Below are 24,005 nucleotides of genomic sequence, written 5' to 3'. Positions count from 1 at the left end.
GGCTTGGGACTCGACTTGATGCACCCTGGATTTCCCTGAATTTATCCTAGGGTTTGCCTGTCAACACGGTTGCTGCTGAGCCCCTTTCCTAAAGCAGAAGCAGACCCTAATCTTTGACAGATCTCGGCGGTCCCTCAAACGGGACGGAGTAGAGTGTCAAGTCGGCCGGCACAGCTCCGCGTAAGCGTCGGCGAAAAACTGTGCGCAAAGGCCGATGAACGCTGAGCTGCGAACATGTTTTGCGACATTGCCAAGAGCAAGGACTCGAAAAGTTTCGTCGTCATTCCCCATCTGGCGACATACAGTAGACTGAGTCATGTTGGTCGAGGTGCTTGCAGCTCGACGATCGACAATCAAAGAGGTGGGGCGCCAGTGGCCACCGTTGGACGGGCTATGACGGCCTTATCGCGTTTCGAGTGCAAGGGTCAGAGAATCTGATCAGCACTCCCCCGAGACACCGCCGAGATCGATAGAGCCACCGGAAACGGCTTGACAAGATCCATGGGCCGAAACCTCGCACCGCCAAAAACACGGGCAAGAGTCCTCTTCCTGTGGCGTCTGCTTGACTCGCTTGATCGACACGCTTGCCTCGTGGCCGTCTTACTGAATCAGCCACAGTGTGTGAGAGGGGCTCCAAGATATGTGGCTCGGCTCGGTCAAGGATCGACCTCGCCTTACCGCTATCGGGAAAAATCGACATTGGGCTTGACGAGGGTTGCGATTGGCTGCACCCTGTCAATCATGAAGCAATTTAGATGGATGCTCGACTGCAAAGCTGCAAGCCCCCTCGGTCAAAACGGTCCGACCCGAATCTGGAAATTCTTCCAGCTGGGATTGAACCTTGGAAGCAGAGAGATACAAGAGAAAGGGAATTTGATTCGTGCTGGCCTTGTACTAACTCATTGCATTGGTCACGATCGATCTCCTTTGCATTTACTGCGAGCCCCTGCAGGGTGCCTGGGTCCGGATCTTTAAACATGTTTGCAAGTGGAAGCGAGGTCAACGTGGTAGCAGACGAGCTCTGAAGCTCAGGACGCTTGAGCGACCAGATCTGCACGTTGACGCTTTGACGGTTCAGCTGTCTCAGGAAGCCTCCCGTGTTTGAAATCATGCGTACATCGACGTGACTGGCGAGGATTCCCTGTTGTGCTGAAACTTTGCTGCGGTTGCACTGACTTCCAATGCTATTATTGTGAGCCCGTCCGAGACACGTGAACAGTGCACAATGGCAAGCGACTTGTCAGGCCAGCGAGATGCGGCCCTGCTGATGCACGACGATGCGCTTCATTGTCGACACAACAAAGTAGACCTGTCACCAGGCGCTTGGGCGCCTACGACAAGTTGCCGGCCTTGTTCCTTTTCATCGCTGTGTTTTGATACTGAACGGCATCTGCTTTTTCATCTGCTCAATCGTACTTTCTCGGAGGCTATCAGTGATTTGTGCATGCTCGGAGACAACAAATTTCTTCCTTCGCAACGGTCGGACCATAAAGTTGGACATGGTAAGGGGACTGACTGAGTTTGATGGTGGTTTAGACGTCCACGGACCGAGAGACCTTTCCGGTAGCCACATTCTCGGAACGGTCGAAGCCATTGAAGCGCTTCGGAGCCTGACACTGCTTGTTGCATGTGGACATCTTCTTCTCTCGACGTTCTTCGATTGCTCGTCAGGTCCGAGAGTGTGCAGCTTTGTCGCCTTGGGAGCCCTGAACGCCGTCCAAACTTCTGGAAGAAGCTGACCCTGAATCGTGAGAGATTTCGGTCCAGGCTTCCCCCCGCTTGACCCACCATGTCGGCTCCAACAATGCCGACCACGAGCACGAGCACGAGCAGAACGCCACCACTCAAAGGCGGATAAATCTCGTCGCATTCCGGCGACCGGTGAGATCGCATGCAGGCAAGGCCGTTCTTCTGTTCAGATTGATCGACATCCAGTCGCCCTGGTGAGGCCTGACCAAGTGACCTTAATCGAACACTCACGACTGTTATGGAACACTTTGCCGGTTCTGTTCCGCAAATCCCGTCGATCGGGTCCAAACGCCACCCAAGAGAACAATGGTTCGAAAGATTGGTGAAGGAAGCGGCGGCTGCGGTGAACCTATGCGACTCGCTCGGGAGCGGAACGTGGAACGTGAGCAACCAAGCCAATCTCAAGGGGGTTCCTCGATGATTCAGCATTGTCGTACGAACAAATGCATCTGGCATACGTCGCACGTGGTCCAGCTGGAGTCAGAGCGCGCAGCGACAGCTGTCTTCGACGCAGGGATCCTCGAAGTCGAACGCGAACAGCAACACGCGCCTTCAAAGGTTTTGGCTGACTTCTACCTTTCTGCTCACGTGCGCGATGGCTCTGCTTCCATAGAGTCGATGGAGTTGACCCAGCGATCATTGCCGACCCCTGAGAACCACGTACGCGGGTGGGCTACGCTGGCGGCGACCACTGTCTTGACATCTCATGGCAGCGGACGAAACCGAGGGGTGGTCTTGCCTGGCTGCTGATCAATCAGAATGCGAAAATTGGCATGGCAAGAGCATCATTGTGACTGATTCCAGCTGAGGCCAGAAGCAGTGACGAGCGACTTGATGGCCAGCGAGAGCTTCCTTGAAGCACACCTGCAACTTACGGCTCAAAGAGTTGCGGGGGGCCGTAGACTACGCAGCCATTGCGGTCGACCAGATCCAGTTCGGGAAAATTGCGTCGTCGCGACGAAAGTGGTGTAGATTGCAGGTGGACAGGGGCCTCGAGTTCTTGGTCACGGGCCTAACAGCTACCAGCCCCACCCTGGCCTCTGGAATTGATTGACGATGCTCTGATCCGTCCTGACCATGCCTCCCGTCCCAATCGCCCTTACCCTCTTTCTCGCCGTTGCGATCTTCTCCGTCTCCTTCTCAGCGTACGTCTTTCCATACCTCAACACGACGCTCAACCTCGCCTGGGGATGATGCTTCCTGCCCATCCTCGCTCTGCCCTTGATATCCGTCCTTGTGAGGTAGATTCCCTTGCCGACCCAGGCCTCGCTAACAATCAAGCGGGGAACCTGCATCCCTTTTGCTTCTGCGTGGTCTCTGGCCAACGCCAGCGTGCTCAGCACGCGCTTGGCGGCGCGCTTGGGGCTGAACTGCATCTGCAAAATCGCATAGTCGATCGGCTGGCCGCTGATCTGGTTGGCAAGCATCTGCAGTTTGCGCGGTGAGATCTTGAACGCTGCGGTCGAGTACTTGTGTTCCAGCGCCTCGCCGGTCTGCGGGTCCTTGGCGTTGAAGCGCTTGCGCAGTTGGCGCGCTTCGATGCGCGCCGAGATGCGCTGCTGCTTGCGCTCGGCCTGCTGCGAGATGGGTAGCGACTCAACGTCGTCGAACAGAGGCATGCCGTCCGGCGACACCGAGGCCATGGCCGAATCCCGCTTTCGCTCCGTCTCGAGTCGAGCCTGCTCTTCCGGCAGCACTCCTCCTCGTCTGCGCGACTCGGTAAAGTTGTCTCCCAGCGCAACCTTGGCGAGGCGGTCCCTGATGTTGGTCAGGAAGGAGTCACGTGGGGAAGAAGACGATACGTTCCGCTGTAGGATCTTGACGGGCGTCAGTGCCGAAGTGGAAGCCTGGGTGCGTGCAGATTGAGTGGATGAGCGCAGAAGCTGCCTCGCCGCTCTCCCGGCGGTGCTCGATGCCGACATTCTGGAAGCACCCGTGCGAGTTTTCTTGGGGTCTGCTCTTCGATGTCCGAACGTCCTAGATATGCTATATGCGAGCGCGCGTGCGGTAGTCTTGATCGAGACGGGGACGATGACGATGACGAGGTCGATGGAAGGTGTAAATGTGCGTTTCTGCAAAAAGTCGATTCTTCTCAACTGAAAAAGGCGGTGTCACGTGCCTGCCCGATTAAGTCTCGATCTACCCTAACTGCCTATCTGCCGATGTAACACTGCAGGAAAACCTTAGAGCTGCAAGGGTCCACGGACCCTCGCTCGCACAGCCCGTCATCTTGGCATTCAGACCAGATCAACGCGCTGCTTCCCTTCTGCATCATGTCCCGCCGCCACTTGTTGTCACTTCGAGTACAGCACACGGCAACAACATTAAAGATGGGCTCGTGCATGTCAACAACCAAGACCTTTCAAGGCGAAGGGCGCACCCTGAACGAGCCGCCATCTACCCGCCCAGCCACGGCCGTCGACGCCGGAGCCGGCCGACGACTCGGCAGCAGTAGCAGCACAGCTCCGACATCGAGTCACGCCCCTCCAGCCAGCAGCACCAGTGACGCGGATCGAGAGGCGAGGGCAAGAGCGGCCGAACAGAGGATGAAGCAGCAGGCTGCCAAGGGCGCACCGACGCAGGGCAAGTTGAGTCGACAGCTGCAGGAACAGCAGGCGACCAACCCGCTCGACCCCAAGAACCGACAAGAGGAACCTCAGAGAGTCGTCGTAAGTTGCAAGCAGTGCAAAAAGTTTCCAGTGAAGTGAGTGACGATTGCTGACACGCCCGCTCTTTTGCGTCTCTGCTGGTCGTCTTGTTTCACAGTTTGATTGAGGTCACCTTTCACCTTCACCTGCCGAGATGTCACCTGTCCCTTTATACCCCTCCTGTACGCTTCAGTCTACAGTTTACAGTCGCGCATCACCCGCGCCACAAAATCCGAGTGTACCATGCTGTATGATTGAGAAATGTGCCTGTGATGAAATGCTATGAGGAAACGACGATATCTATGCTACGAGAAGAGGAGAAGAGGTTGTGAATCTATGTAAGAGTTGGCCCGAGGAAGCGGAGATCATCCCGGTCGTGTGCCTTGTCCATGCTTAAGTTCCGTTATTCTGAGATAGGTGTAAAGCGCGAAGTCATCCATGAAGTGTCCGGTGCAATCAGAAGCTGAACAGGCCAGCACCGTTTCGGATCTTGTTGCCGCCGAGCACGTACGACAGCACCGTGCTTGCAAACAGGCCCACAGTCAGACCCAACGCCACCTCGACCAGCGACTGAGCCACCGTGAAGCCTGAAGAGAAGGCCGATGTGGAATCCGAGTTGTTGGCAAAGTTCAACAGTCCGCCACCATTGGAGAGACCCGAGGGAAGCTGGTACAAGATACCAGGCACCGACACGACGAAGCTTCGACCATCAAAGAAGCGTCCGTACAGGTTCGCCATGACGCCCACCGCCAGCGAACCTAACGCGGCGGTGACATCCTGACGCCTCGAGAGAGCTGTGGTCTTGGCCGAGAAGTGATTGCAGGCCCAACCACCACAAGCGATGAGCACCATGACGGGGAACTCCTTGCGCGTGATCTTGGCCTGATTGCGCAACGAGAGACAGATGGTGAATGCCGGTGCAGTGAGGATCGCCCAAATCTCGGGGACGTCCCTCTGCCACCACACGTCGCTGTTGCGCACGCAATTGTTGAAGCCTTGCGTGCTCGTGTTGCTCGAGAAGAGCTGCCAGAAGGAGACGCCGATCGAGATTCCGAATCCGAGGAAGAGCGAGTAAATGATCGCGTACACTAAGCGCACCGACCCTGCTATCAAGTTCTTGGACTGCAGCTCGAGCGAGCCACTGAGCACGATGAAGCCGGGCAAGATGAGCACGATCGAGCCGGAGACCACGGCAGAGTAGCAAAAGTAGCCCGAACTCTGCACGGCTGCAGCGACGAACGAGTTGAGCGTGGCAAAGACGATTTCAAACACGTTGCTGTACAGCTCAGTGGTGATGATCGACTGGCAGTAGACCAAGAAGGCTCCCAGCGGGAACGCCATGACCGCATCGATAAAGCTTCCATTGAAACCCTGCGGGCCGAGGCAGATGAACGCGGAAGCAAAGCCACCGATGACGACCATTGGCCATCGACCGATCAGCGGCTTGCGTCTCATCAGCTCGTCCAGCTGTGCAGAAGCCTCCTCGACTCCGATCTTGTCGTGGATGACGTTCCAATAGATTGTGTGCATGTCGGTTAGCTTGGTCAGGTCGAGTCCGGACGCCTGCTTGATGAACTTGGTCTCGGACGTGTGGGTCGTGTCGTCACCAAAGGCGAGCAGCATGAGGTTGGGCAGGTAGATGCATCGACAGTTGATCTCGAGCACCCGTCCCGTCTGCTGAATCTGCGTCTCGATGCGATGAGTGGGAGCACCGAACATCATGAGCGCACGCGCGAGCTTCATGATGAACTGCTGACGCTGCAAGATGGCGGCGACGTGCATGGTGATGAAGATCTCTTCTTTGCGCTTCTTGTCCTTGGCGCGCTTCCTAAGCTTTCGTTGCCACTCTTGCTTGTGATAGTCCGAGTGCATCTTTTCGGCTTCGGGTCCAAAGTAGTCTGGGCCCAGGCCAGCATTGGCGTCCGGCGTGTTGACATTCGAATGGGTCCAGTGACGCGACATGGCGCCGGGCAGCAAGTGGTGTCTCTTGCGAGCGCCAGTGCCGTCAGCCGAGCTACCACCGGTCATGGTGCGCGAAGGGAAGTGCATGATGGAGCTCGGTCGCTTCTTATGTGGTGTTGTGTAGCCAGATGCGATGGGCGAGTTGGCCTGGGTCGAGCTGTCGCGGCGTTCGCCGTCCGGACTGGTCGGCAGCGAACGCGAACGCGAGGCGAGGGGACTGCCAAGGTTGCTCGGTCGGTAAGGTGCGGGCGCCGCATCGGCGACGATCTGTGCCGTACGCTTGAGCGTTTTGGCGGTCATCTCGGGCAAGAGGTAGCGATCGAGCGAATAGCCAGGACGCTTGGGATTGGGTCCGAGCTGAGCGTGCTGCGGCGAGACGGCTCCGATAAGATTGCCGGTGGTGGCCACGAGGGCACCAAAGACACCTGCATCGCTTCGGGCGGCCTTGGGACGCTCATCGAGCGCACTGTCGATGCCGGTCTCGGTGGCGACGCCACGCACCACCTTGCTCGAGGTGTTGAGGGCCACGTTGCCGACCTTGGCGAAGGTCTGTGTGAGCTTGGGGCTGGGCAAGCTGATGGACTGCATCGACATGCCCCTGCGCTTCTCGTATCGATCTAATTTGCGCTGGAAACCGGGTGAGTCGAGCTTGGCTTGAATCTGCTCTGGCGTTTCGTTGAAACGGTGTTCGCCGTCCCCGTCCATGTTATATTCGCTTGCGCTGGCGACGGAGCTGGTGGCAGCGCTTTTCGCCTCGCGCTGCTGCTGCTCGTAGAGACGCAGCAAGTTGCCAAGCACGCCGCCGGATGTAACGGGCCTAGCATCGAGATTCATGGCGGTCTCCATGGGGTCCGGGGTGGACGCGCCCGTGTCGGGAAGATGGGCACGACCGATGCGGTTGAGAGCGTCCTGTCGCTCCTGAGTGAGCTTGTGCTGACGAACGAGGCGCACAGCTTCCCGTTCGAACTTGGTTGGTTTGCGACGCGGACCATCGCCTGTGTGAAGGCCGCTGGACGTCTCGACGGGAACGGCTTTCTTGTTGGTGGGCCCACCTTGGTCGTGGGAGGCAGCAGATGGGCCGACCTCGCCCTTTTCTTCCTGATCTTCTTCATCGACAGGTGGCTTTCCGAAGATGCCGCGGAGCTTTGCCCAGCCTTTAGGCTGCTGATCGGCTGCTGGCTCATCCTTGCGCTTCTTGATACGGGTGGGCATGCCATCCGTCTCGCCAGGAATGAGGTCAATGTACTCGAGATCCGAGTCGTTGGCAGGATCATAGCTGCTCTCGGTGGTGGCAGACCCTGGAGTGGTGGCACCACTTAAGTCGCCGAAGCTGCCGGGCGTCTCGTTCCCGCCGACACCTCTAGATCGCTGTCGCCGCCGCCTTTCTTCGCGATCGCGCTCGCGATCCATAAAGACCTGGGCGAGACGATCTCTGCCGGAGGGGTCAGCATCTGGTTGCGCCTCTTGCCAGCTGGGATGGCTAGCTGTTTCGTCGTTGCGAGCCTCGTGACGACGAAGCTCGCGCTGCAGCTCGAGGAAAGCACGATTGTCGAGGCCTTGTTCGTCAAGACCCTTTGCGCCGGTGAGAGAGAGGGAAGGGATGGTGGCCGCCTGCGCGGCTGGTGCATCATTGGAAGCGTCTTTGGGCGGCGGTGAGCCAGTCGATGGAGCTTCATTTTGAGGAGTGAGGCGCTCTGCGATATTGAGCGGACCAGGATGATGGTTTCTGCGAACGGATCCGAGGGTGAGGCCGTTTGCTTTGTCAGGTCGAGCCTCGGGCGGAGCGGCACCTCGAACGGTCACGGTGGGACCTGCGAGGGCTCCACCCGCTCGGATCTGAAGCTGACCGCCCCTTCGGAAACTAGCGGCATTTGAGGTGCCATCCCAGTGCACACGTCCAGCACGACGTCCGGCAGTCGATGGTGGTTCGTTGGGAACCGTGGTGGAGATAGAAACATTCGACGGAGCCAGCTGGGTGGGAGCGTCTTCGGAGCTGTTGAGCGTGTCATCGGCGTCGGTATCCTCGATACGGATCTGTGGATCTGGCGGGCGTGCTGATCCACTGTGATGCTGCTCGTTCTCTCCCGAACCTGTGGGCAGCGTGGAGGAGTCTGCGGTGGAGGACGAGGAGACGGTGTAGTCGCGCTCGTGAACGCTGTTGTGTGTGTCTGACATGATTGCGAGATGTCCGTCAGAGTCGAATCAGTCTCGAAAGGTTACCAGCCATGCGCGATCAACAGCAGCGCTGAGTGTCACTGCGACGTGATCAGGAAGCTGAGTTGGTTCTGGTCGAGCTGAGTGTTCGGTAGATCAAGGTGGTGAAATAGACGAAGCAATTGGAACACAGCCTTGCGAGCCGAGTCTATGCGTCTATGCGGCGATGTTGATGGCTTGCTGCAGGCTGATTGACGTTGAAGCGACAAGGTGATCGTCAGCAAGAGATCAGGTGACCTTGGATGGTGCAATCGGATGTTCCTTCAAATATCGCAAGCGGTTCGGGGGCTGAAGTCGGATTAGCCGTGAAAGTGACTGAGCAAGCGGATGAGCGAGCTGCAAGGAGGGTGTGATAGAGTCAAGTGGGTGATTCTGAGAGAGGCGTGAGGGTGGGTTATGAAGGGTGGGTGTGATTCTGAGAGAGGCGTGAGGGTGGGTTATGAAGGGTGGGTGTGATGGTGACGAGCGACGAATGGATCCTTGTTCGGGGTTCAGGATAGCGAGCAAAACGTCAATAGATGATTTGCGTCAGATTTGGCGGCGGCTGCTTCGGCACCAGACTGGCGGCTTCGGCTTGACTCTGTCTATGCTTGTGAAATTCAAAGGCACGTACTTCGGTTTCAAGTTGCCGATCCACAGCAACAAAAGCGAGTCAAAATTTAGGCGTCAGGCGACGATCCTTTTCAAACCCAACCTGAGATCGACGCTGCTGACGGTGAGAGAGGTCCATGCTACTATACGCGCTAACGCTAGAAAATGCTCACGCTTTGCAAGTCAACGCCATTTCCAGCATCGTGTGCCTCTTTTCTCATGCACGACCGCACAAGAGACGCCGTTATCGCCGCTAGGAGTGGGTTGATACAGTGGGCTTATCTGTCAAAGCAGGCGCAGCGCCACAAAGACACAAGGTCCGAATTATGCCCGCAGCCGTACGCACCCTTGCGTCTGCCTCGGCCAAAGGAAGTGTGACTTTAAGGCACACAACAACGTCACCGCGCACCATGTTTGCGAAAAGCACACGTTCAACACGCCTTGCCTTCAGTCGTCGGTCGCGCGCTCTCTCTCTCCCGTCCTTTGCCTTCCATCGATCGTCGTGGCTCGAAGGAAGCAGCCGCACGCTCTCGTCATGTGTCTCTTCCGCACATGTTGCTGTGCAGCATGCGCCTTGGTTGCTGTGCAGCGTGGGCCTTGGTTTGTCGCTTTCGAGAGAGATGATCGGCATACGCACAGGGCTCGAACGGAAGATCAGCTCCGGCCCGTTCGCTCGGCTTGCAGGCTTGGCGCTCCAAAGTTTTGCTCCTCGGCGACTTAAATTAACCTCCACTCAGACTTATCGGGAGATCCACAAATTGTAAGATTGGGATGTCAGCCATTTTCGTTCCTGTGACTCTAACAGCTGTGTGGAATTTTAAGGCAGCTGCCTGTGTCAAATCCGGCGGTAATTCGGTCTCTGACAATTGAGGAAATTTGTCGAAAAAGTCTTGTTCGCTTGCTCCGCTAAAAAGCCGATCGTAATTGAGGCCACTTTAATCCTGGTCCAAGCGAAGAAGGTTGTCAGCCAACTCGATGGTCTGAGTTGCAAGGTGATCGGCCCGATATCTCTCCTGCTTGGAAGCGTGAGCCGTCAGTGACCTTGAGCCTGCCATGACGTTGTCTCGCACAAGACGTCAAATTCGGCTATTGACCGGCGACTCTGCTTCCTCGCTCCCTCACCCGCGCCTCACCGGGCAGAACGCCGCCGCGCCTTGAGCCCCACGGCTATCCAAGCAGATGTGAAAACCAGCCGTGTTTGCCGTGCGCTCTTCCCGCAGCGGCAAATGAGCTAGGCATGAACGCCAAAGTGAGAAGAACACGGCGCTGACATTGATGCGGCGCTACGCGGCTGTGGAGAGCAAAAGTTTCGGTTGCCTCAGCAAGCCACCGTGCCCGTTGTGGAGTGAGACGGCGACGAGACCGTATAAGTACCCCGCACCTCAAGCTATCTCGACCGCATGCACCACACCACAAACACCCTTCATTCAAGATGTCAGGCAACAGCAACACAGCCCTCACCCTCGGCGAGTCAGCTCGTCCCGTCAAGCCACGCGTCGTCGTGACCGGCGGCTCTGGCAAGCTCGGCCGTGCCACCGTCGCCCACCTCTCCTCGTCCGGCTACGAGGTCATCAACTTTGACCGCGTCCGACCCAAGACCGCCTCAGAGGATGGCAAGACCGGTCTTCAGGGCGCCTACCGTCTCGTCGAAGTCGATCTCAGTGATATGGGCCAGGTACTCGAGGCGCTCATGGAAATTGACATGGCCTACAAAAAGGTGGATGCCGTCGTCCATCTCGCCGCCATGCCCTCTCCAGGCCAAAGCAGCTCGAGCAAACAGTTCAACACCAACGTCTCGAGCACCTACAACGTCCTCGAGGCGTGCAGGAAGCTCGGCATCACCAACATCGTTATGGCCAGCAGCGAAACGCTGATCGGCATCCCGCTCGACATCAAGCCCGCCAAGCTGCCCATCACCGAGGAGTCGCCCCTGTTGCCAGAGAGCGCCTACTCGCTCTCCAAGCTCGTCGGCGAGACGCTTGCCGATCAATACGTGCGCTGGTCCCGACAGAGCCACCGCAACCCCACCGGTGGCGAGATCAAGATCGTCTCGATGCGATTCAGCAACGTGATGCTCGAGGAGGAGTACGCTACCTTTGCCGGCTGGCAGGACGACGCCCGCAAGCGCTACTGGAACTGCTGGGGCTACATCGACGCCCGAGACGGCGCTGAGGCTATCAAGCTCGCTCTGGAGAACAAGACGCTCAAAGGCCACGAGGCGTTTATCATCGCCAACAACAACACCGTCATGAAGAGGCCCAGCAAGGAGCTCGTCGAGGAGGTCTTCCCCGGTGTGCCCTACACGCCCTTGAACGACGACCCCAACGTGACGGTCTTGTCCAACGAGAAGGCCAAGCGCGTGCTGGGTTGGGAGCCGAAGTACGATTATAAGCCCTGAGAAAGGCGCATTGAGGTGGAGATCGCGTTTTCACATCAATAGATCTCACGATAACAGCACAAGTGATCAGGTCACACCACAAGCGATTCGGCATGTGCGGGTTCAAAGTGAAGAGAGTTGCGTTGCGAGTTCCATTGCTGTGTGGGGTGTCGGGAGGGGGAGGTACAGAATTTCTTGAATGTGAGATCGCACAGTTGAGACGCGCGAATTTATCTTTGCGCCGCCATCTCAGAGTCGGTAAGCGTCCATCGCGGCGCCCATTCGCGAGGTCTGGCCGGCCGTGAAGCCCGTCATGCATCCTGTTTCGCAAACGAAGAGAAGTGTCAGTGTCTGTGTCTTCTATGGTGATCCTGGGGGGAAGATTGAACCGACGGTCATATGAGTAATCCATGTAGTTGTTGACGCTGTCGGGGCCGCCGCCGGAGCAGGAGTCCTGGCCCGAGGGGCAACCGTTGGTGGCGGTCGACTGAGGGGGAGTGTCGTTGACAAAGTCGCCGTTGCCCGAGCAGCCGCCCTGGAAGACGTGGTAGAGACCAGCCCAGTGGCCGACCTCGTGGACAAGCGTCTTGCCCTGGTTGTAGTTGTTGATCGAGCCGCCGGGGTACGAGGTGTACTGAAGGCAGACACCGTCGTTCTGCGGGTTGCCGCTGTATGACCACGGGAAGGTGGCGTATCCAAGGAGACCACCAGAGAAGTTGACAGTGTAGACGTTGAGGGCGTTGGCACCACCCTTCCTGAGGGCGGCCTTCATAGCCTTCTCGGCCGAGGTGCCCTGGTTGACGTTGTTGAACCAGTTCGAGTTGACGGTGGTCTCGCTGCCGGCGAGGTAAAACGAGAGGCCGGTGCCAGAGTAGCCGTTGTTGAGGGCTGAGATCGAGTTGCTGATGATGGTGTCCGAGAGACGGCCGTTGGTGCCGTCGGTGATGACGTGGTAGTAGACGGGGATGCGGGCCGAGGTGAAGGCAGCGTCGCTGGCGCTGGTGTCGTTCGAGTAGGGGACGCCGGAGGATCGCGAGCTGTCGCCGCGCAGGGCGCTCAGGGCGGCGATCTTGAGGCCGAGAGCCTGCTCGATGGCCTGCGAGGCAACGTTGGTGCTACCACAGATGCGGGACGAGGGAGCGGCGAGGGCGGCAGGCGCGGCGATAGCCAAGGTAGCGCCAACGAAGGCAGCGAGAGACCTGAACTGCATCTTGAAGGTGGGTCTAAGGGGGCTTGGACACGCAAGGGTGCTCTACAGAGGGGAGGGGGTTTCCAAAGGTGAGTTTAGCGAAGAAAGAGGAGACGGGATTGAGATGAGGAAGGAGGACCAAGTTGATGCTGAATGGGATGATCTTATAGCCACACCCGCTTGCGTTCGAAGCTCACTAACAGGACGCTTGATGTCTGGCGACACACATGCGGTTTCTCTGTTTGGCAGACACTCGTGTCTTCTCCTTGTATGCATTCATGGCTCTGCACGGTGTTGCGACTGGTCCTCGTTGCAGCTTCAGCACTAGCGAGACGACACGGCGAACAGTCTTCCGTTTGGATCATGCAAGAGACAGCTCGGCAAGATGCCTTTCCCACGCACAGGGTGCATTCTTCCAGATTGAGTCTGAGCAGCCGTGCAAGACAAAGGAAAGCCGTGGCAGCGCTTCGGCGCGGACCTGCTCCGCTTGCCGCCACACTTGTTCCATAGGAACACCTTTTTCTCGAGCTTATCGGTGTATGCGTTTGATGTCGTGCGCCTTGATATCCACTAGCGTGGATCCAGCTGCACGAGGGATCGGCTGGACCCCACCCGCACCCGCTGACAGCGCTTCGTCAGAAGAACAGCACTGCGTGGGTCAGAGGCCGACGTCTCGGTTGGAGGATTTGGAACCCTTGGCGGGATCACGCTTGTCCGAGCTTGTTTCAGTCGGCAAAACGAGCGACTGCCACGAGTCGAGATCATAAGCGAACGGAGGAGGCCGAAACGACTCAGGAGCCCTTCCTGTTCTTCTAGCGAGGTTGAACGATGGGGTGAAGAACGACATCACAGCAGCAGAGACAGGTGACTCTCACGGACGCCTTTGCTCCGATGATCATGCAGTCTTGGAAGTGGCTTCATGCCGACGGGACAATGGGCGTAGGGGTGTCAAGTGGCAGCAAATCAGAGGCGTCAAAGATAACCTTCGACTTGTGGCGGAGGTTAACAAGAGATGTGCGGGGCAGCAACAGCTCAGGCGCGGATCAAGGGTCTGCTTCCAGACCGGAGGACTGTTCGACTTTGCCCACGCAGACGCCGCTAGGCAGTCTCAGTTCGCCTCTCGCATACATTCGAAGCGGTGGGTGTAAGTGTATGCGCTCAGTCTTTGCTAACCGTCGGAAGTGTCACTTTGGCAGAGAGCGGTTGGATGCGTTCATGCAAGGCTGCACTGTTTGACTGCAGAGAGAAAAGGCTTGGCAATTTCCATCTTGTCAAAGCGAGGAAAGCCAAGCCTTTTAGCGTCGGATGTTGCTCATCCAATCTGCTTCGCTTAGATTCCTGCATGCAGCTGGCAACGAAGAGGTGCTATCTTTGGAGAGTCCTGCTCTGAGCTGCCGTCTAGGGTCGGTGGCGAGCCTTGCTCGGCGGGAGTACCTCCGACGTGAACCTTGTTCGCCCAAGCGAAGTCCTCGTTGCCTTCTCATTCGAAATCCGAGAACCGGTCAAGTATAGCCGTCGTGGGAGGTGAACTGTTGCTCAAAATTGCAAGCGAGAGTTCTTCTGATGCCAGCTCTGAAGTCTGCTGCCCTATCAGCACGTGTCAGATCGAGTCAGGATGTGGACGAAAGCGAACCGAGTGGATCGCTGTCTGGTCTCAAAAAGTTACCCGATTTGGCTTCAGTACCAATAAGAGCAAGGCTCATAAAGCGGTGGATGGAAGTGAGGGGCTTTGCACTGCCGTTGGCAGCCCGATATCTGATACAGCACCAACACGGACTGCCTAGCCTCTCGCTGCCTGTAGCAGCCAAGCACAAAGAGCTTCACAGGTCACGTTTGGTGAGGTGCAGGTCATCGGAACAAGCACCGTGTTCCGCAGACTGGGTTGAAACACTGCGAGCGATAATGCAACGAGTGGTTCGCAGAGAGGGCAAGGCTCGAAGCTTGAGGGCCGACGAGTACGAGCTACACGCTCACGCTCAGCGCTCTACGCCATGGCAACGCTGAGTATGCCAGCCGTCAATAGATGGATTCGCTCGAGACCTTCTGAGCGCTGGACATGCCAGATGCTGAACACTGAACACGCCTGGCCCTAAACGCGGACGCTGCCAGATCTCCGACGCGGAGACCGCCGAACGCTTCACGCAGGGACTGCCAAATGTTGGACGCAGAGTCTGCCGAATGCTTTGTGCAGACACTGCCAGATCCCTTTCGCAGACACTGCCAGGCCCTGAACGCACAGGACTCAGGTGACGGCGGCACCCTTCACGCTCAATGTCAGACGCTGGACCTGCCAAACACCAAACGTTGGGCACGCCAGTCGCTGAACGCAGAGACGGCTAGATTTCCGATCTGCTCGTCGCTCCCCGCACAGTGCAGTTTGCTGAACGCGCTACGAGCTGGAAGGTGAGCACGCCAAACGCTTGATGCTGGGCACGCGTGATGCCGAACGCTGAACACGCCAGACTCGGTGACTTGAAAATGATGCATCACTCCTTCGCAGGACACAGATATTCCTTGCACAGGCAGTGAACACAGGCAGAGAACGAGAATGATTCAACAGTGCGGGTTTCCTAACAGACAATGCGAACCACAGTAACACGTACAGAGCCGACTTGTTAGGTCAGCCAAATCAACCCGACCACTCGATGGTCTTGAGGTCAATGCCCTCCTGCACCATCTCCCAAAGCGGGCTCATGTCGCGGAGCTTGTTGACCACCTTGATGATCTTGTCAGCAACGTAGTCGACCTCCTCCTCGGTCGTGAACCTGCCGATGCCGAATCGCAGCGACGAGTGGGCGTTCTCGTCGTCGAGGCCGAGTGCGCGAAGCACGTACGAGGGCTCGAGCGATGCTGAAGTGCAAGCCGAGCCAGACGAGAGGCAGATGTCCTTGAGGGCCATGAGCAGCGACTCGCCTTCGACGTACTGGAAGGTCAAGTTGAGGCAGCCTGGGTAGCCGTTCTGGTCACCGTTGAAGAGCACGTGGGTGATGTTGGCCTCGAGCTTGTTGCGCAGGCGCTCCGAGAGCTTCTTGATGTGCGCGTGGTCGTAAGCCAGCTCCTGCTTGGCGAGGCGAGCGGCTTCACCAAAACCAGCAATGAGTTGAGGAGCAAGGGTGCCCGAACGCAAACCACGCTCTTGGCCGCCGCCGTTGATGATCGGCTCGAGACGGACACGCGGGCGACGTCGGACGTAGCAGGCGCCGATGCCCATGGGACCGTAGAGCTTGTGGCTTGACAAACTCATGAGATCCACACCAAGCTCGTTGACATCCAGCGCAATCTTGCCAACAGCCTGGGCAGCGTCTGTGTGAAAAAAGGGCTTAGAGGCACCACGGCCACTCTGCTTGGCAAGCTCGACGCCTTTCGTCTTGAGAATGTGTCCGATCTCCTTGATGGGCTGGATAACGCCAATCTCGTTGTTGACCGTCATGATCGAAACGATTGAGGTGGTAGGTCGAAGTGCGTCTTCAAATTGCTTTAGATCGATGAGACCGTTGGGCTGGACTGGAAGGTAGGTGACCTCGAAACCTTCCTCCTGCAGACGGCGGCACGAATCGAGGACACACTTGTGCTCGGTCTGCGTGGTGATGATGTGATTCTTCTTGGACTTGTAGAAGTGGGCAACGCCTTTGATGGCCATGTTGTTGGACTCGGTGGCGCCCGAGGTGAAGATGATTTCCTTAGGATCGGCACCAATAAGGCTTGCAACGTTTTCTCGACCTTCTTCGACGCCCTTCTCAGACTCCCAGCCGTATGAGTGCGTCTTGCTATGCGGATTGCCCCACTGATTGGTCATGTAAGGCATCATCTTGTCGACGACACGAGGGTCGACTGGAGTAGTGGACTGGGCATCAAGATAGATAGGTCGGGTGGCCGTCGAGTGCTTAGGAGCAGCCGAAATGATATCGTCGAGGAGACCTTTTCCAGATCCTTGCTTGCTTCCGATGCCGGCTCGAATGTCGGGCTGGGCCACGTCGATCGGTGTTGCCATGGAGGCGGGTGAAGAAGGCGATGCATAACCGCGAGTGTGCACGCGCGGTGTGGGCGAAGACGACGCAGAAGTGGACGACGTAGAGGACGACGCTGCTGCTACCTTGACGTTGGTCGAGATGGATCGATTGTGCGCAGCATCGTGTCGTGTAAGCGCACGAAGGGCAAGCCTCGAAGGCGCTGAGGATCGCAAGGAGCTAGCCATGTTGTACTTTGTGGGTGTGTGCGAGTGAAGATGTCGCGTGAGGATGAATCGGTCGGAGTGTCAGAGAGACCGCAAGAGCGAGGAGGTACCAAAGAGGATCTTGCGGAGGTTGATCGCAGGTTAGGCGATGCGGCGATGGGGGTACTGCGGATGAGATGGTGGTGCGGGTAAAGATATGATGACGGCCACTAGGGAGACTATCAGGTGGCCGCCAAGGGAGTCCTTTGCTCAAGAGGCTGAGTAAAAGCCGCAAAGTGTGGCAATTTTTCGAAAATAGAGTACTGTTACATCGACCTTACTCGATCTGCTCTTCGCAGCCAGACTCGCACGAGTAAGCCTGCTCTGCGGATCCGCGAATTGAGAGGTTGAGATTGCGAGCGTGCCAGTTGACAGCCTCTGCCAAATGTTGTGTGCACTGACTGACACCATCTCCGCTCATCACCATCTAACTTGCTTGAGGTCACCAGCCACACCATTGCAGATCTCGTCACGATGCTTGCCGCTCGCCAAGCTACTGTCGCTGCTGCGCGTCGCGCGCTCCACACTTCCACCGTCGCTCGCACTTCAAACGGCTTCTTTGTCCGCCCGGCCAACGCTCCTACTTCCTCCAACTCTCCCGCAGCGCCTCAGCCCAAGCCGGTCCGCCCCGTGGCCCAGCCTCACACTCCCGCACACATTCCTGCCGAACAGTCGCCCAACTTCCCCACAACCTGGTCCGAGTCGCAGAACCCAAGGCAAAACGCCATGAAGGGTCCGCGCTTCGAGCAGCTCGATATGGCTTTCCAGCCGCAACCACTGGCGGCCATCGAGATGATCCAGAGGGAGCCCATTCGTCTCTCGAGCAAGCGCATCGCTGCGTGCGATGGTGGCGGAGGCCCTCTTGGCCACCCAAAGGTATTCATCAACCTCGACAAGCCAGGCCCGAAGCCCTGCCCGTATTGGTGAGTTTGCTGCATCACAACGAAGAGAATCCTTGTGGTGAGGCATGCAGTCAGCTGACCGACCCTCCGCTTTCTTCCTGTTCCGGTCTCCTAATCATACCTCAGCGGCATCCGATTCGAGCTCGACCACGCAGCACACCACTAGATGTACAAATTGGCTCTGCAATTCTTTCAAGACCTCGTGTCTATTCTCGTCTGTGACGCAACCTGAAGACGACGTGGATGGCGTTCGCCACAAAGCTTTTCGCCGCGTGAATCGCACAGGCGTTCGCTGATCGTTGATACAATGCAAGCACAACTAATCTCCTTTCCCATTCATGTGTCCGCTACGGTGCTCCGCTCAGGAAGCCTTTCAAGCCCTTCATGCCTTTGCTTCCGCTCTCCCCTTCGCCAGTCTTGCTCCGCGGTTCCACCTCGAGACTGCGATCGTACAGCCCGTCGTCGTCCCATACGGGCACGTCGACCACCAGCCTCTCCACAGGCCAGTTGGGTCGAATGTCCCGGTCGTACTGCTGGCACCTCGCTACGGCCATCACCGCCTCGTCCATGAGCGAAAACTTGCGCCAGTGGATCATACCATCTGCTCGCTTCGAAGGGTTGCCGTCCGAGATCGAGATGATGTCCTGCAGGTGCACACCAACGTACGGGATCGTGGGCCCGTCCGAGTTCTCTAGCGCCAACCGATACGCCGCACTAGACCGCTCGTTCGACATCAACCGAACGAGAGACGCATACGCCTTGTTGACGCTCTTGCCCTTGAGCAGCTCCCTCGTCTGCCGCAGACGATGCACGCTCGTCTTGCTCAGCCCGGCGAGGACGCTGTTGAGCGAGCCGTAGTTGTTGTTGTGCCGCAAGATCGAGGCGATGTTGAAGAACTTCTCCAGCATGCGGGCGCGGTGCTTCGTCTTGCCCTGCGCAAGGATCATCGAGCACACCCAGTTCGAGATGTAGTTAAAGTGCGAAATGGATCGGGCGACGGGACCGGAGCGTTCCGAATGGGGGACCAGGATGTGTCGCAGCAGATCGCGCGGCTGGATGGCGGTAAAGTAGGCCCATTCGAGGCGGGTGAGCTCGGTGGCGATGACTTCGTCCTCGACGTCCAGGAGCACGTTCGAGAGGCTGCGCAGCGTCGCTTTCTGATCTACGGTACGTACGACGGAACCTCCGGGGACATCGCCGGCTGGGACCGCCGCGCCCGGTGGCATCAAGCTCGAGCCATGCTTTTCGTCCCGGTGCAGAGCCTCGGATGCTTCCGTCGACGACGCGGTCAGATCAGAAGCGCTGCGCGATCGCATGCCAGCGCCCAGATCCGATCGCGTCGGCAGACTGCTCTCGGATCCGGTCCGCTCATGCTCCTCGATCCCATCGTCGCCCGACGGGGCGCTGCCGTGGCCGTCTCCAAAGCCATCAAAGTCGTGACTCGTATTGCCTGAGGAAGGCAGGAAGCCCGAGGTGCTGCCACTCGAATGACTCGCCTGCAGACCTGCGGACCCATCACCGTCCTGCTGCGCATTGCCTGCCATGGCTGCAATCGCTGCCGCGATCCCACCTTGGCGCGTCTTATCGCTGTGGACGCTCTTGCTCCATAGCGCATCCAGATCCGGCGCATTCGCCGTCGCTTCGACGGCCGCCTGGATCTGAATAGCCGTATGCACAGTATCCGCATTCTGCAGCAGCTGTCGATGGAATTGAACGAGCAGCGCGTGCGCCTCTGGCTGGCTCAGATCACCAGGGTAATCTTGTACCCAGTCGCCGAGCATGTTGATGAGTCGAAGCAATGCAAATCGATGCACGATGCCATCCGCCACATCTTCATCCGTCAGCGTGTCGAAGCGCGCCATCATCTGCTTGAGCAGGTCCATGGGCGTCGCAAAACCTCGGTAGAAGACCATGAACATGGAGACAAAGCGCTCATCGGTCCTCGAGATGGCCGCATGGAAGAGCTTGTCCCACAGCTCGTCGATCGAGACGTAGCCTCCGCTGTTACGTGCGTTCTGCAGACCAGCCTGCACTCGCTGGATCGTGTCGGCCGCCGCCGCCGCCTCCTCGTCCGCAGATTGAAAGGTGGGTGTCTCCGAGATGCCCGATGCTACCGTGGCGATGCTCATCTTGCGGTTGCCGCCACGCGCCAAGTAGCTCGCGTTTGGCACAGCGTGAGGCTGAGGCAGCATGGCTGACGAATCGGAAGACAGGTCCAGCTTGCTGATCGCCTCGGTGGCTCGCTCGACAACGGACGCTGAGCGACCCTCGTCTGTCGAAGCTTCGCTACCAGATGCAGGTCCACGGCCGTGGCTCGAGCTCGCATGGCCGTAGTCCTTCCCACGATGCGAGTCGACGGGCGTGGCAGGCGAGGCAAAGTCGCTGGATTGAGCCATGGTGGCATCGCCGCTCGTCGACATCGATTCGAGCATAGACGGAGGGAGGCTCTCTTGCGAGCTTGCCTGCGAGGTGCCGGAAGTACTTCGGCTCTGCACCACTGCTCCAGGATGCGGGGCTCCTGGTGATTGAGATCTCTGTGAGCTCATCACGGCAGAAGCGGGAGGCGCAGTGCTGTTCGTACCACGGCGTGGCCGACCGGATCGGGCCTTGGCCACCTCCTTGACCAAGTACGAAAAGCAATCGCGCATGCGCTTCTTGCCTTCATCGCTCTGCACAGTGCACTCGGCGAGACCGACGTTGTAGATACAGGCCATATCGCTGGCATAGTACGGATCGACGGCGCGAGGGTGGACCTCGGACTTGCACGCGAGCATCACGGTGCTCAGGTTGGCCACCGAGAAGTTTTCGAGCAGCTCGGACATGCCGCGGAACGACGCGATCTCGGATGCATCGTAGCAGAGGATGACGGCGTCGATGTTGGGAAGGAATTTGGGCCATGCAAAGCGTTTGCTTGGTCCGTTGAGGAGAACCGACGCATCGATCTCGAGCACCTCGATGGTTCGCTGCTCTTGGTCGACCACGCAGACAGTCGAGTGCGACGTCACCTTCTCGGAAAGGACATGCGGTTTCGAGAGACCGAATTGACGCAAACCCTTTTTGATCACGGTCGACTTGCCAGAGTGAGCATGTCCCACAACAGCAATGACGAAGCTGGCGTGTGACTTGGGCTGCGAGTTGACCTGCTGCAGGAGACTGGCACTGCTGCCGCTACGGCTGCGACCTCCTATGCTGGGACGACGGTCGGTGTTCTCGACGGCCAGCCTGTCGCCGCTGCTGCCGGCGTTGTCTCGCTCGGCGTTGGATGCGGAAGACGATCCACGACCCGCCCCGGTCGCACCCGGCGCTCTGAATGCAGAGGGAGCGTGCGTGTTCAAGGAGGATACGCGGCGGTCGACGTCCATGCTGTAGGCCTTGCGAGTATCGTCATTGTCTTCTGCTCCGGTCCGCGACTTGCGACGCGGCTCGGCGAGATCGAGGGGAAAGACTTCGTTCGACAAGAGCGACCTGGGCCTCGACTTGGTCGGCGTCTGAGCGGACGCGCCTCCACGCAGTGTACTTACCGAGCCAGGCACGGCGCCGACAGTGAATCCTCGAGGCCTGCCGGTGACAGGAGGCTTGCTGGCGGTGGAGCGAGAGGGGGATGCGGCTGCATTCGGAGACGCGGTGCTTGGTGGCCAAGTCTTAGCAGGTTTCGGCGTGGTATCGACGCTTTCCGAAGCGTCTCTGTCGCGCGGCTGAAGAGAGTCGCTTCGCTGTCGGATCATAGGGACAGGAAGAGTGGAGGACGATGCGGGACGACCGTCATCTGCTCGAGCGGTCGGGGCCGAAGGCTGCGAATTGCTCGTGACCGTTCCAGAACGAGGCAAGGAGCGCTGATGCTGGCTGTCGGCGGACGCAAGCTCTTGCTCGAGACTGTAGCTGCCTGACCGCGATCGCCCAGTACCAAATACATCGCTTTCTCCGTGCAAAACAGGTGCGATCGCAGCGTCACGCATCGAACTACCGCGCGCCGATCGCACGGGTGCTGCAGGTTCGCCCTGAGCGCCGCCTGGAGCTGTCGAGGCAGCGAGCGAAGGTGGAGGCGGGAGCGGTGCCTGAGGAGAGGGACGCGGCGGAGGCAGCTTGGAGCCGCGAAGCGAGCGAGCATGTGATGTGTGCGTGGGAGAGTGGATGGCTAGGTACGAGGCTGGAGTCGGGTAGCCAGGAGGCGTGGAGAAGCCGAGTCCGGTGGGAGACACGGGCGAGTCGCTCGAGTTTTGGGATGTCGAGGTGGAACGCGAAGGCGATGGACGCGTGCTTCCGGGCGTGTTGGAATCGGTTGCGAGGCTGCTCTGGCTGGCGGACGCGCTGACGTCGGACGTGCCAACCTGTTGTTGATGGAGAGCCGCAAAGCTTGGCGGTGGGTGGACATCAGCACCGTCGGGCAGCTCCTCTTCTGGCATCAGTGGGCTGAATTCGAGCCAAGGTCGAGTATCTTCGAAAGACGGAGGACGTGGCTTTTGTTGTTGCAGAGACCCACTCGAAGCTGGAATCGGACGGTCAGCTGCTGTGGATGGTATTGCTGCGGCGAGATGGGATTGGGCGTCGTGGTACGTTTCCGAGTTGGCACCGAGCTCGCCCGGACTGGGAGAGCGTGACACTGGATGCGTGTCAGGCGGCGCGAGTCTTGCCGAGGTCTCGGGTGCGCTCGCATCGTCATGAAGCTGCTCTTCGTCGAAGCCATCGGACGGAAGGGAAGATGAATCGGCCATATCGATTCCACCTGCACTGCGCCTCTTGGAGTTGCGTTTGCGCAGCTCCTCTTGAATCAAGCGATGACGCCTTCGAGCCCTACCGGTGTCCGCTTCCGTCACAGCAGGTCTGGACGCGTCGAGCCGGGACGCGGATGATGACGCTGGTGCGGGCGGCGGGGACGTCGTCGTTGAAAGCATCTCATTGGCAAGGGCATCGGTGGAGAGGCGGGATGTGGGCGTCGCTGACGAACGTGTCGATTGGGATGCGACGGTAGAGCTCGCGGAAGGCTTTCGTGCGAGCTCTGGTTGCGCAACGGGACCTGCAGAATCGCTTGTGTCGGTTTCTACCTTAGCCGCGAGGCGGACTGTGTCTGTATGTGAATTTGATCCGCTGACTCGTTGCGGCGAAGCGTTGGCACGCCAGGACGGGGAGGAACGATCCAGAGAAGAGGATGCGTTCGAAGTGGCCGCGGTCGGAGAGGCGCCAGACTGCGAGTATTGCTGGATTAGACGCTGAACACCGCTGAGACCGGCTGCACCGCTCGGACTCGCGTTCTGATGCGAAGGTTGCGAGCGCTGCGGTGATGTGGACGACGGCGGCGTCAATGAGCCTCGTTCGAGGGCATCGATGCGACGCGCTGCGGAAGGTGAGGCTGACGCGACTGGAGCTTGTGATGTGGATGCTGCTGCTGCTGCTGTGACTGCGGTGTTGAGCGATGAGGAGCTGCTCTTGCGCTGCCTTTCCCAGAAGGCGAAGGCGGGCTTCTTCTTGGCCACATGATTAGCGGGCTCCTCCATTGTGGAGAGATGTACAGCCTGAGAAAGGTTCTATGAGACGAGATAGAACTGCAGATTCAAGAAGAGCCGCTGCGGCGCAAGAAGCAGCTCTGAGAGACGAGACGAAGCACGACCAACGTTGACATGAGGAGGTGTCCTTGCTCTCACGTCGTTGAAGTTGGGATGCTGCCATACGACAAGAGGGAGCGAGAGAGCGTGCGCGCAAAAGAAGATGACCGAAAGATCTCTTGATGAAGTGACGCTGCGCTGGTCCAGGCGAACGGGACAATGAATGGCAGCAGGGGTATGGTGGGCGAATCGTGCTGCAGCTGCGTATCGTCTGTGTACTCGTGTCGTCGTGGTTCTAAGGGTAGGAGTGATGTATGTAGGAACATTCGCTCGCTTGCTGGTTCGTCTGATCTGCGCGGATGGTGGGATGCGATTCCAGGGTGGAGCGGATGATCTAGGCGAGCGGATCGGAGATGGATGCAGTGCGCATGTATGGATGCTGATGGATGCTCCGCAACGGGCAAAGGGTGGGAATGTCGTGGATGAAAGGCGACGAACAAGGCGTGATCGCGGCTAGCGGAGCTTCCTGTCCCTCAGTGTGCTGATCAGCTGGCTCGTCGCGGTGTTGCAATGTTGCAAAGTGCGGTGCTGTGCTGTGTGATATTTCTGAAAGGGCGTGG

At 58.4% G+C, this 24,005-nt stretch overlaps 8 protein-coding genes across 8 annotated transcripts; 3 read left to right on the top strand and 5 right to left on the bottom strand.

Moving 5' to 3' along the window:
• Positions 1–2,768: 2,768 nt before the first annotated feature.
• On the bottom strand, positions 2,769–3,671 carry PSEUBRA_002203 (Ribosomal protein L22/L17; the record flags this gene model as incomplete). The annotated part of the gene is made up of 1 exon (XM_016435352.1): positions 2,769–3,671. One exon carries the CDS (start codon positions 3,669–3,671, stop codon positions 2,769–2,771), a length of 903 nt encoding a protein of 300 aa, XP_016293110.1.
• Positions 3,672–4,079: 408 nt separating this feature from the next.
• PSEUBRA_002202 (uncharacterized protein) lies at positions 4,080–4,524 on the top strand (the record flags this gene model as incomplete). The annotated part of the gene is made up of 2 exons (XM_059464800.1): positions 4,080–4,418; positions 4,516–4,524. 2 exons carry the CDS (start codon positions 4,080–4,082, stop codon positions 4,522–4,524), a joined length of 348 nt encoding a protein of 115 aa, XP_059321246.1.
• A 329-nt stretch (positions 4,525–4,853) lies between these two features.
• PSEUBRA_002201 (protein of unknown function DUF3815) lies at positions 4,854–8,534 on the bottom strand (the record flags this gene model as incomplete). The annotated part of the gene is made up of 1 exon (XM_016435350.1): positions 4,854–8,534. One exon carries the CDS (start codon positions 8,532–8,534, stop codon positions 4,854–4,856), a length of 3,681 nt encoding a protein of 1,226 aa, XP_016293109.1.
• Positions 8,535–10,596: 2,062 nt separating this feature from the next.
• Positions 10,597–11,562, top strand: PSEUBRA_002200 (NAD-dependent epimerase/dehydratase; the record flags this gene model as incomplete). The annotated part of the gene is made up of 1 exon (XM_016435371.1): positions 10,597–11,562. One exon carries the CDS (start codon positions 10,597–10,599, stop codon positions 11,560–11,562), a length of 966 nt encoding a protein of 321 aa, XP_016293108.1.
• A 228-nt stretch (positions 11,563–11,790) lies between these two features.
• On the bottom strand, positions 11,791–12,751 carry PSEUBRA_002199 (Peptidase M43, pregnancy-associated plasma-A; the record flags this gene model as incomplete). Its single annotated transcript, XM_016435361.1, has 2 exons — positions 11,791–11,861; positions 11,935–12,751. 2 exons carry the CDS (start codon positions 12,749–12,751, stop codon positions 11,791–11,793), a joined length of 888 nt encoding a protein of 295 aa, XP_016293107.1.
• A 2,608-nt stretch (positions 12,752–15,359) lies between these two features.
• PSEUBRA_002198 (Aminotransferase, class V/Cysteine desulfurase) lies at positions 15,360–16,925 on the bottom strand (the record flags this gene model as incomplete). Its single annotated transcript, XM_016435356.1, has 1 exon — positions 15,360–16,925. One exon carries the CDS (start codon positions 16,923–16,925, stop codon positions 15,360–15,362), a length of 1,566 nt encoding a protein of 521 aa, XP_016293106.1.
• A 492-nt stretch (positions 16,926–17,417) lies between these two features.
• Positions 17,418–18,011, top strand: PSEUBRA_002197 (Zinc finger, CHCC-type; the record flags this gene model as incomplete). Its single annotated transcript, XM_016435376.1, has 2 exons — positions 17,418–17,866; positions 17,972–18,011. The coding sequence occupies 2 exons, from the start codon at positions 17,418–17,420 to the stop codon at positions 18,009–18,011; spliced, it is 489 nt and encodes a 162-aa protein (XP_016293105.1).
• A 181-nt stretch (positions 18,012–18,192) lies between these two features.
• Positions 18,193–23,337, bottom strand: PSEUBRA_002196 (Guanine-nucleotide dissociation stimulator CDC25; the record flags this gene model as incomplete). The annotated part of the gene is made up of 1 exon (XM_016435363.2): positions 18,193–23,337. One exon carries the CDS (start codon positions 23,335–23,337, stop codon positions 18,193–18,195), a length of 5,145 nt encoding a protein of 1,714 aa, XP_016293104.2.
• Positions 23,338–24,005: the final 668 nt, after the last annotated feature.

The sequence above is a fragment of the Kalmanozyma brasiliensis genome (assembly GCF_000497045.1).
Source record: "Kalmanozyma brasiliensis GHG001 unplaced genomic scaffold PSEUBRA_SCAF18, whole genome shotgun sequence".
In the NCBI taxonomy this organism is placed as follows: domain Eukaryota; kingdom Fungi; phylum Basidiomycota; class Ustilaginomycetes; order Ustilaginales; genus Kalmanozyma; species Kalmanozyma brasiliensis.
Note: the sequence above shows the minus strand (reverse complement) of the source record. Positions and strands in the feature narration are given on the sequence as shown.